Source organism: Mobula hypostoma, chromosome 7, assembly GCF_963921235.1.
Source record: "Mobula hypostoma chromosome 7, sMobHyp1.1, whole genome shotgun sequence".
NCBI classification, from domain to species: Eukaryota; Metazoa; Chordata; class Chondrichthyes; order Myliobatiformes; family Myliobatidae; genus Mobula; species Mobula hypostoma.
The window spans coordinates 157,729,126-157,741,564 of record NC_086103.1 but is presented as its reverse complement, the minus strand read 5'-3'; the positions used below and the strand labels follow the sequence as shown (position 1 = coordinate 157,741,564).

The 12,439-nt window shown below is 37.8% G+C and overlaps 1 protein-coding gene across 3 annotated transcripts in view; it reads right to left on the bottom strand.

The window, feature by feature from the left end:
• LOC134349695 (serine/threonine-protein kinase Nek5-like) overlaps positions 1–12,439 on the bottom strand; it is a 44,034-nt gene that overhangs the window by 3,048 nt on the left and 28,547 nt on the right. For 2 of the 3 annotated variants that reach the window (XM_063054397.1, XM_063054394.1), the window contains exons 13-20: positions 11,832–11,910; positions 11,621–11,731; positions 10,381–10,464; positions 5,560–5,634; positions 5,355–5,420; positions 2,162–2,303; positions 1,419–1,571; positions 5–122 (exon numbers count right to left, since the gene is read on the bottom strand). In XM_063054397.1, coding sequence (XP_062910467.1) covers positions 5–122; positions 1,419–1,571; positions 2,162–2,303; positions 5,355–5,420; positions 5,560–5,634; positions 10,381–10,464; positions 11,621–11,731; positions 11,832–11,910 — 828 coding nt within the window. The remainder of the gene's footprint in view (positions 1–4; positions 123–1,418; positions 1,572–2,161; positions 2,304–5,354; positions 5,421–5,559; positions 5,635–10,380; positions 10,465–11,620; positions 11,732–11,831; positions 11,911–12,439) is intronic. The other variant, XM_063054395.1, reaches the window with a different exon arrangement.

The following is a 12,439-nucleotide window of genomic DNA, read 5'->3' as shown; positions in this document are numbered from 1 at the left end:
TTACGTGTCGTCATCATCAGATCTGGGCTCCAGTCGTTCATTATCTACTTCAATGCCAGACAGAGAATTTGATTCAGAATCACAGTTCTCCTCTGTTGGTCTCAACGGAGTTGATTTACCATCTATTGAACCAAAACATGGGTGAATCAATAATGGGCATGTATTAAAAGACTAAATGAAGCGGCGGCTTGATTTGCGATACAGTGAACACAGGTTTTCTCTTATCTCTGTCGTAGGAAGATCCAGTACCATATGAAAAGGCATTTACTTCACTTTTGTGCCAATAGTTACTTATACTCCTTCAAACCAAATCACTAAATTAATCACCATGTAATTCTTTATTCTATATAATTGTTGAATGTCATTTTTTATTGCGTGTAGTGATAACACACTACAGAAATTACTAAAGCATTCTGTTAGCTTCCCCAATTCTATGTTACAGCCATGTACTGGCCTTTTGCAAAAAAAAATGCATTTTGCTGTGCATCTCAGATTAATATCTCATTGGTGACACAGTTCCTCCAACTGTTTAGCATATTTCCAATGCAGTGCTAATGAGGTTACCATAAGAATCAACTTTATCTGGCATATAGTTTTTCAGGTATTAGGAAATTGCTGCAGAATCTCTTGTGTTTCTCGTTAATATTTTATTCAATCAGTGCGAGAGAATCAATATCAGTTTCTGTTCCAGTATCCATTCTATCACTTCTGGAAAGCTCCAGAGACTCAAAGAATTATCTTTGGCCATCTCCTATTTTGCATCATCATGAAACAACACCAGTTTCCACATCTATACTAACAGCATCTATCTGAACTTAATACCATCTGTCTTTATACCTCCTTTGTCCCTAAATTGTCAGACATCCAGTACAAAATGGGCAGAAATATCCTTAAATACAGAAAAATCTGAAGCCATTGACTTTGGTTTACTGTATCTTCCTAGCAACCATACAAACCTGTCCTTTTTAGTTTGCAATTACATTAGGGGTGTGACATGCATATCTCTGTTCTTTACACTATTGCTAAGATTAACTAATTTCACCTCCTGAACATCACACGTTTTTGCCCTATATTTGGAGAGCTACACATATTTCAAGGCTTTTGAGAGGAAGGTATTGTTGGAAATAGGCAAGTAAGGTTGGGCTGATGATTTTTATACTTAATGTTAAGTGTTCAAATTTGGATAAACAGTTTTTCAAAAATAATAAGATACTCATTTCTTTGCACATTTTGTTGTTATTTCACATTTTCTAAATTAATTCTGATTTTTTAAAAATATCACTGATTTTAGGAACAAATTTATGTTTTACTAGTACATAATTTAGAACTTACAATGTTTTCTGATTAAAATTTATCTCATACTGTAATTAAATTCCACTTTACTGTAGTATCTACTTAAATGCAAAATTTTTCTTTACCAGTGTGGTCTGCAGAAACAGTTAGACCACCTGAAGACAGTTCAGCAGCCATTAGTGCATTCAGCAGGGTATCTGGTCGTTTCAGTTCCCAATGATTTCTGTTTCTTGAAACATCTGCTTCTATCACAACCACCTGGTCAACTGCAGAAGTAACTAAACAAAGGATAAAAAGTAAGTGCAGAAACAGTCATATAGAGTCATACATTGCCGTAAATTTTCTGGGATAAGAAACTCTGTGGCATGTCACAATTTTTGTTACCTAACTCAAAATTTTGGAGTCACAAATTGCTGTAAGTGTGACCCAAGACAGAACAATGAGGCACCTATGGCTTTTGTGAATGATGTCTTTATTCTTAATCAGCAAAATTGGAGGACTGAAGAGAAACAGGAGAAGAATAGAATAGAAATAGAGTGAATTAGATTCAAATCAGGAACTTAAATTATTTTTCAGAACATAGACACTGCTGGTGAGGCAGTTAATTATTGTCCATTCCCAAAAGTCCTTGAGAAGGTGGTGATAATCTTTCTTATAGCACCCTCTTGTTCAACTTAACAATCTAATAACATAGGAAACATATTAGATACACAATGTTAGACTAAAATTGTTACATTTCATTCAGTTATATTAATTAACAGCTTAACTATTAGAGACTGTTGATTGTTAAATAATGGTACTAATATGGGAATTAGAAACACATCAATAGACTGGAGTAAAATGAATGGACAGTAAAATTATTATGTACCTTCCATGTGAGAAGCTGTTACTTCCAAAGTTTTACTTGCTAGGTTATGCATAAAACTTCCTGCCTCGATGAACTGCCATTTCTTCTGTTTGAGGTTGTTGCCTTCCTCGTGGGTCAGTCTCTTATTTAAAAGATCCAATTCCTAAAATATATTAGCATATAAAGTATCTTTGCTAATTTATCTTTTAGAATAATTATATCAAATTTAAGGCTGTATTATAATTTTGGTGAATTTTAGATTTGTGGAAATTCATGGCACCAAAGGAAGACATTCCACTCATCATATACTTGCTTACCAGAAATGGATTTCTGGTTAATCTCGTTTCCCAAGTTTTAGTTATAGCCCTTTTGATATGGCTCTGAAAGGTTTCATACTGTATGTTTTAAAATGAGGTGCAGCTTTCTCCTTCCACACCTTTTATCCTGCAAGTTCCAGACTCGTTGACCGTCTATTTTTCAACTCTCCTCAAATTCTTTGACTGACTGAATTAAAATGTATGTTTCTAGATTACTGACATTTCTGCGAAGGGAAATATGCCTTTTGAGTTCAACTTGCCTGGGCTCTTCATTATTCCTCGCAATTAAATTAAATTAAATTGTCAGAAGTTGATGAGTTGAGCTGAAAGGCCTGTTTTCTATGACTTCTACGAGTTGGAATGTCAGGCTACAATTATGTTAGTTTGATGCCACTTAATGCAGTTTTGGTTATCACGCTTTAGAAATATGTGCTTAAGCTAGAGAGTCCTCCTAGACTGGAGGATTTGAGTTATAAGGAGAGACTGGATAGGTTAGGACTGATTTCCCTGGAAAGAAGGAATGGTGAGATTTGACCTTATAGAGGTTTATAAAACTTTGAGGGCCATAGATAAGGTTGATAAGCACAGTCTTTTCCCCTGAATAGATTAATCTAGAACTAGAAGGCATAGGTTCACAGTGGGGGGAAAGATTTAAAGTGATCCAAGAGGCAAGTTTTTCCATACAGATGGTGGTGGGTATATTGAACCAACTTCTTAAAGAGGTGGTGGAGATGGGTACAATTACAATGTTTAAAAGAGTATTTAGCCAGGTAAGAGGATTGGAAAGGTTTAGAGGGATATGTGCCAAATTGGATTAGCTCAGATGGGTGACCAAAAGCGTACAAGGTACTCCAACTTTAACCTCACCAACGACTTATGCAACTACAACATAATGTCCCAATTCCTATACCCAATGCCCTGACTGATGAACACCAGCATGTTAAATGCCTTTTTCGCCACCATGTCTACCTGTGATGCCCCTTTCAACGAACTGTGCACTTGTATTCCTTGGTTCCTATGTTACATTACACTCTCTATAGTGCCCTACTATTCAGAGTATGAGAACTATGTTGGTTTGACTTTCCAAGGATGCATCACTTTACACTTATCTGTATTGAAATCCATTTGCCAGTTCTCAGCCCACTTCCCTTCTGACCAAGATTCCCCTGTAAACTATGCCAACCTTCTTCACTGTCAACAACACCTCCTAATTTCTTACCATCCACAAATTTACTGATTAGGCCTTGAGAATCTCCACCCAAATCATTCATATAAATAACGAATAGCAAGAGTACCAAAACTGACCACTGAGGTACACTATTAGTCACTGGCCTCCATTCCAAGGGAAAACCTTCAAACATCACCCTCTGTTTCCCAACTCTGAGCTAATTTTGAATCCACTTAATTAACTCTCCCTGGATTCTTTGAGAGCAAACCTTCTACAACTTATCATGTGGGTACTTGTCGAAAGCCTTGCAAAAGTCCAGATATACAGCCTCCACTGTCCTACCCTCATCTATCTTTGTGGATACCTCTTTAAAAAACTAAAAAAAGACATGTTATACACTACTTCCCTTGCACTAAGCCATGCAGATTCCTAATCAGATTGTCTATCCAAATGCCAGCAGATCCTGTCTTCAGAATTCCCTCCAGTAAATTCCCCACCACTTATGTCAGACTGACCAGCCTGTAGTTTCCAAGCTTGACCTTGCTACACTTCATAAACAATGGAACAACATTAGCGGCCTTCCATTTAATCTTTGGGAACTTCACCAGTGGTTAATGCTTAAGCAAATATTTCTATGAGGGCATTTACAATTTCCTCTCAAGCCTCCCCCAAGGTCTGAGGACTATGGTTAGGCACTGGGGATTAAACCACCTTAAAAACGGCACCCATCACCTAGGGGTCGAGAATCAGGTGGTCCTGTTAATCTCTAGGGGACCTACTCTCTCTTCAACCATCATCTTACTCTTAACATAGCTATAGAAAGCTCTTGAGAATTTCCTGAAACTTTCCTACCAGGATCATCTCATTCCCTGTTCCTGGCTCATGATTTCCCTCTCAAAAGTAATCTTAATCCTTTTAAATTCTTCACGGGATTTCCTCATCCCTGACCTCCTAATCCCAATGCAGGGCACACTATCCTTGTTCAATCTAGGGGAAAGAGGGATTGAGAGCAGAAATGTGGGAAGTAGATGAGATACAGTCAAAGGCTCTCTCCACTATGGTGGAGGGAAAACAACCATTCTTTTTAAGTATCTTCTGTTACTTTTGGAAGAGTACCTTTGTAATTCATTGGAAGGATGTTACTCATTGTTAGATTTATCTCGGAAAATGAACAAAGTAACTGAAATTCTGCAAACTTTACTCAACGTGAGCATTGGGTCACTTCCAGATCAGTGAGAATAAGAGTGTTGTCAATGAATCGTATGTAGATGGACAGCTGCTTGTATCTGTCTTACAATCCAAGCCTTAGGGAAAATTTAAACATGGTTGCCTTAACTTGGCAAGTGGGAGGGCCAGGTCAATTACCCTATTATGTCCTTCTGATTGGCTTGTTAGGGGTTTTCTTCACTAAATCCAACCACTCTGACACATCACATTTGCTGGTAGAGGTCATGTTAATCCCCTAAGTATTTTAGAGTAAAATGCCTGCTAAAATTTAAGAATTTGTGAGCTTTTCCTTACTAGTTATCCTCTTTATTTTAGATTGGTCAAGATATTATATTTTAAGAGAATAGTTATTAATCTATTCAGGGGAAAAGACTATGCTCATCAACCTTATCCTTGGCCCTCATAGTTTTATAAACCTCTATAAGGTCACACTTCACCATTCCTTCTTCCTAGGGAATCAGTATACTTTAAGTTTAGAAAACATAACAGCCATTTCCTTTACCTCCTTTTGCTGGGAATCTTCATGATACAATTCTCCATCCAGCCGTATTTCAAACTTTATACCACCCTTTGAGGAAGAGAAGTTTTGTGTGACTATTTATTATGAAACATTAGATTACTGTCTTTCAAATATACTGCATCGGGAATCCACTATGAACAGTGATATACTCCAAAGTATTGCCAGGAAATGTAAGTTCACAATTCACCTTGTGTTCTTGTTCTACTACTTCACTTTCCAATGGATGATGAAATCTTATGTGTTTCAGTTCTTCCTCAATAACCTAGGAAGTGTAAAATATATTGAATAGTTGAGTAAAAAATTCAAAACTCGCGAGAACGTGTTTCCATTGTTTAACTATTTTGTTAATGCATTATGTTGTTAATGTGTTTATGGTCTGGAGTTCATTTTGATTCATGATCTAAATTTACAATTGTGGGAGGAAGAAAACATGATAAGCCATGAAATTCTCTTTATATGTTATTTTTGAGCATATATACACACACACACAGAGTACTGTATGTTTAAAGTACCTGAAATTCATGTAAGTTCAAGAAACTTCCTACCATAATGATGGAAAAGGCCATGAAGAGCATAACGACAACATCATTTGTCATTACATTATCATTCCAAATTCTACCGAACATAATCTTGTAAACTAATAGTCTGTCTGTACACTGTACCTCTTCCTAGAAATGCTGGCTTGCCTGCTGTGTTCAACAGCAACTTTGATATGTGTTGTCTGTCTGTACATATTTCTCTTCAAAAGTCTTAAGTATATATGTAAAAATCTAGGGTGCCTGAGACTTTTGCACAGTACTGTATTTGTCAACAAAGAGCAGACAGAGAATTTGTAAATCTGGCGGGAGCAAAGGATGTTGGGAATCACGAGGCTGGAGCCCCATAGGAGGGATGTGGACCAGTGGCGAAGAAGCAGTGCCAGGAACGGGGGTGGCGTGGGTGCAGACTCACCCAGCCCTGAGACAGCAGGCAAGGTCATTTGATTCCAAGCAATTAGTTTATTGTCTCTCTGGTGCCTACTGTTCCCTCCCCTCTCCCTTCCCCTTTCCCCAACCATGATTCCCCTCTCCCTATCCCTTTCCCACTTTCTGTCCACAACAGAGACCCATATCAGAATCAAGTTTATTATCACTCACATATGTCATGAAACTTGTTTTTTTTTGTGGCAGCAGTACAGTGCAATACATTAAATTACTACAATACTGTGCAAAATTCTTAGGCACCTTAGCTATATATACGTTTCCATGCCTTTTGCACAGTACTGTATCTAATCTTTCTTTGGCACAACGTTTAAGCTTTGAAAAGTTAATTAAAATTTATATATTTTGGTTCGCTCTTGCTGTCTATGTGAATCCTTTAATGTGATTGATTGCTCAGCTAGCTTGATGACACTATAGCTACAAGGTGCAGAAGTTCTTACAAACTGTCGCCTGATTCCAGCAGCACTAGTAAAAGAAAGTTCCTACTGAAGGGATTGATTGCAAGAGAGATTGCCAAAGAGATTATGGAATTGATGGCTTTGTGGCCATGTTTACAGATGATACAAAGACAGGTGACAGAGAAGGTTGTCTTGGAGAAGCCGTTGGAAAGATTAGGAGAATGGGTAAGGAAGTGGCAGATGGAATACAAGGTTGGGAAGTGTATGATCACACATCTTGGTAGAAGGAACCAAGGCATGAGACTATTTTCTAAGCAGGAAGCAAATTTGGAAATTGGAGATGCAAAGGGACTTAGAAATCTTAGTGCAATATTCCTAAAGATTAACTTGCAGGTTGAGTCAGTAGTAAAGAAGGAACATGCAATGTTGGCATTCATTTTATGAGTATTAGGGAAAAAAAAGCAAGGATGGAATGCTGAGATGTAATAAGGCATTGGTTACACTGCATTTGGGACATTGTGAGCAGTTCTGGGCCCATATTTAAGAAAGGATATGCCGGCAATGGAGATGGTCCAGAGAGGTTTACGAGAATGAAAGAATTAACATATAAGGAGTGTTTGATGGTTCTGGGCCTGTAATCGCTGGATTTCAGAAGAAATGAGGGGTGAATTTCTTTGAAACCTATCAAATATTGAAAGGCCTGAATAGAGTGGATGTGGAGAGGATGTATCCAACTGCAGGAGATTGAGTGCACAGCCTCAGGATAGAAGAGTGTCCCTTTAGAACAGAGATGAGGAGGAGTTTCTTTAGCCAGGGGTGGTGAATCTGTGGAATTCATTGCCACAGACTGATCTGGAGGCCAAGTCAATTGGTATATTTAAAGTGGAGGTGGACAGGTTCTTGATTCAGAAGGGTGTCAAAGGTTACAGGAGAAAGCAGGAGAACAAGGTTGAGAGGGAAAATAAATCTACCATGATGGAATGGTGGAGCATAATCTCAATGGGCTGAATGGCCTAATTCTGCTCCTGTTTTCTGGTCTTACAGAACTTAGTGATGATCTTTCAATTCAGCAGAGAACTCAGATTCTGGGACTTTCAGAACAAAGCTACCCATATCTCAGACCTATGGAAATGGTACTCTTGGAACTAAGGCTGGACTTTATAGGGCACAGAGAATTACTGAAAATCAAATGTTGGAATATGAAACACACCACTTTGAACAATTGATTTAAAAACTACTCAGTTAATGTACCTTGTTATATTTCATTGGATTAAACCTGAGTAAATTATTAAATATTATAGCAATTTCAGTATTAATCTTCACTACCTGACCAGGATCTTTCTCTTTGCTGAGCTCCTGAAGATAAGCCATTTTGTCTCTGGGATTTGCTCGGTTGATATCGTACGTCTCACTTGAAACACATGTGTGATTCTAGAATGCATGTAATTAGAAGAGGATCAGTACTTCTATATTCCTCTGTTTTCCCCCAACGGAAACTATGAAATGCTAAATGCAGGAGCGAATGTTATGCTGGTCTTTATTGCAGGAAGATAAGAGTCCAGGAGCGTTGATATCTTCTTGTAGATGCATAGGGTATTGGTAAAGTCCCAAATGGAGTTTAGTGTGCTTTATCTGAGGAAAAATATGCTTGACATAAATGAGGACAAAGAAGCTTAACTACTCTGATTCCTGTGGTGGCAGAAATGGTGAAAGGTTCAGCATGTCATCTAAAGCTTTGACAAACTTCAATAGGTGCAAGGTGGAGAGTATATTGACTGGTTATATCATGGCCTGGTATGGAAACACCAATGCCTTTGAATGGAAAAGCCTCCAAAAAGTAGTGGAGACAGCCCATCAACTTGAGAAATTCTGCAGATGCTGGAAATCCAAAGCAACACACACAAAATACTTGAGGAACTCACCATGTCAGGCAGCATCTATGGAAACGAATAAGCAGTCGACGTTTTGGGCCAAGTCCTGAAGAAACAATGTCTATTTATTCATTTCCATTGATGCTGCCTGACATGCTGAGTTCCTCCAACGTACTGGATACAGCCCAGAACATCACACGTAAAGCCCTCCCTGCGTTGAGCTCATCTACAAGGAGTGCTATCTCAGGAAAGCTCCATCAATCATCAAGGATACAGGTCATCCAGATCATGGTCTCTTCTCACTGCTGTCATCACAGAGGAGGTACAGGAGCCTTGGGTCTTACACCACTCGTTTCAGGAACAGTTATTACCCTTCAACCATCAGGCGCCGGAACCAGAATGAATAACTTCACTCACCCCAACACTGAACCGGTTCCACAAATTATAGACTCAATTTCAAGGACTCTGCAGCTCATGTTCTCAATATTTATTACTTACTTACTTATGTATTTATTATTATTATTATTATTTTGTCTTTCTTTTTGTATTTGCACAATTTGTTGTCATTTGCACATCGGTTATTTGCCTGTCTTTGTGTGCAGTTTTTCATTGACTCTGTGTTAGTGTGTGTTTACTGTGAATGCCCACAAGAAAATGTATCTCCGGTTAGTGTATGATGACATATATGTACTTTGAGAGATTGGGCTGGTTAGGCCTATATTCACTGAAATATACAAGAATAACAGGAGCTCTTGTAGAAACCTATAAATTTCTAACAGGACCAGACAGATGAGATACAGGAAGATTTCTTTGAGTCCAGAACTAGGAGTCATAGTGGGATATGGAGTATACAATTCAGAATTAAGATAAAGATACATTTCTTCACAGGCTATTTCTTAAGGGATGATAAGATATAGATAGATATGTAGGAACTGGGTACCGAAGTGCATGATCAATGATGACCACATTGAATGGGGCCCAGGGGCAAAATGGGGTTTGCCCACAGACTCTTCAATAATATTTTGAGCTTAAAGACGGCATTGCAGATTAGGAAAAGGTAGGGGAAGTGTCATTTGTTGTCTTCCTGACACGCAAACTTGTATTAGAGCAGAGATTGATTAAATCTAGGCTGACAGAGCTAACTACGTCCCTAACAATATATGGTGCACTTAGTACAGCATAATATAGTGCAGAAACACTATAATAATTCCATTCCTGTATGAAATACTACAGTGAGTTCCTTTATTATCGATGAAGTGTGTAAACATCCCACAGACATGCATTTTCATGTTAATAGACTAGCAAAGAAGAGGATGTGTATGGTGTGGGTGGTGTGGACAAGGTACTGAATGTTCTTAGTTCCTAATTCAACAAGAATATTTTGCACATCTCCTTAAAGCAATATTATTGAAATAATATTATATTGGGCGGCAAGTTAAATGTGGAAAAATATCTCATAGCAGTTTATAAAAAAACTTAATCAAAAATGGATTCCTTAATACATTTTATTTTCGAACCTGTTGTAGGAGGTGAAAATATGAAACTATTGTAGTCGGCAGACTAAAATATACTTCACAACAACTAATCCTGAATCCTGGGGAGATGGAAAGCCAGGCAGCCAAATTATCGTAATTAAGATAAATGATGTTAAACGGTTCAAAGGCACCAATCTGTGTCACATTGTTTTATAGCATTGTTCAGCTTACGTTAACATGTATCAAATTGATGTTACACCTCTGCAAATAGTTCCACTCCTTACCTCCTTTTCTTCTATTTTTTCTTTAATTTCTTTCACCTCATACTGATACTGTTGCCTTATTTCCTTAAGTTGCTGACAGTATTCCTGAAAAATAACAAGTCAATGCTTGAAAACTATACTTCTTCTATGATAGTCATAAAGAAAATGCCATTGACATCTATTAAGATCCTGAGATTCTGTGCACACTTCCTAGAAAATAGGAAAATTTAAATAAAAGTAAGATTTCCTGAAATCTTTGTAATGCACGGTATTGTGACTGAATTACAGTTTTGCTCAACATGAAGTTTAATAATCATGCACAATGGAGATTCCGTGGTGAAGACACAGTAAATTCTAACAAGCAGAGCCATGGAGTCATAAAGAGATACAGCACAGAAATGGGGCATTTTGTCCACTAAGTCTGTGTCGATCAGCAAGCATTCATTTTTATGTCAATTGTTCCCAATAAGAACAAGTCCCAGTCACCTGACCCCACACCTCCCCTCCCTGACCCCATGGTTCTACACACCAGAGACAATTCACAGTGGCCAATTATCCTACCAACCTGTATATTTTTGGAATGCGGGAGTAAACCAAAACACTTGGGAAAACCCATAAACTCCGCACAGGATTAAAACAAAATTGCTGCAACTGGGAGATGCTGGCTCTACTAGCTGTGTCTCTGTGCCATCCTGAGGTCTTACGTATATACTTCTCGTTCTGACCCAAGTCCAAATACATCATTGTGCTTATTGCAAGCTAACTTCTGTTCCCTAAGTGACATAGGACATAATTTCAAGCACAATACTTTCAATTACTGGTGAAGGATACTTTTTACATTCCAGTATCTTATCTTGAACATCAACAAAGTGATGTACAGTATAACTATCACACAGTTTTCTGTGTCACTGTGATTTTATACAAGGTATGAATTAGTGGGGCCCCAAAATAATTATTTGTCCAGCAAGGCTTTGGAATTGTGGACTAAATTAATTCAATTTCTGGTGCTCCACACAAAACTAAATTGTCTAACTCCATATACAGTATAAGGAACAGTGCACCACAAGTAATTTTGATTGGTGTGTGGTGCTAGCAAATTTTTGTGGATAACAAAAACAATGAGTTTTATAATATGGCTTAAATTCATCCTTGAGCCTGATTTTTCACTTAGTTGAGAACAATTGAGCCATAAAATCCATCCCATTTCACTGCACTGCATTCACACTCAAGTGAACAACTTACAACTTCTTAAATGGCTTACCTCGTCATTTGCTCCTTTTTTCTTTCCTTTCTCCTCAGGATGCTGTCTAGCCTGTACATCGGGATACTGTTTTCGATGACCAGAAGGGTCTGATGACAGTGGCCGTATACCCTGTAGCATACAAGCCATAAATCAAAGTAATAAAAACCTTTTGATTAGAAGTAGTAACAAAACTATTCCCATATGATCAATTTCAAATATAGCTACTTACCAATTGTTTCTCTGCTTTAATCTTATATTGTTGTGCTTCCATTTTCCTTTGAATGTATTGTTCGTGTGCCACATGTGGCCTGAAACAACAAAATCTGGGGATGTTTGTTAGGGCTTTTCCATTGCACTCGTTTGCTCTATCAATTAACTCCCATGTCCCCAATTGAAATTGAGACATGAAAAACAAAATTACTTTTCATTCACAATGAACAAAATGAAAACCTGGAAGACCTATCTTGCTACAAAATGTATATTATTTCATTTCGCAAATATCCATTGCAGAGGTAATTATATATGGAGATATCAGCATAGCTGATCACAATCTCAGTTGAAAATGTAGCACAACTTGTTGGTGGCTCTACTTCACCTTCAGAGTGATTGCTTTCCCAAGGCAGGGAGATCAATCTGTGAAGGACAGTTAACACTGCCGTGGTTAGCTTCAAAGAAACTTCTCTATTTAAAAAGAATGTGTACTCCTCGCTCAACATATCACTAAAAGTGATGAAGGCAATCTTTAACAGTTAACACTTAACTGCCTTCTGAAAAAATGCATGCAAAGTATTAATTCAAAACGCAGTTTGGTCTTTAGGCACAAAATCTTTAATTTTT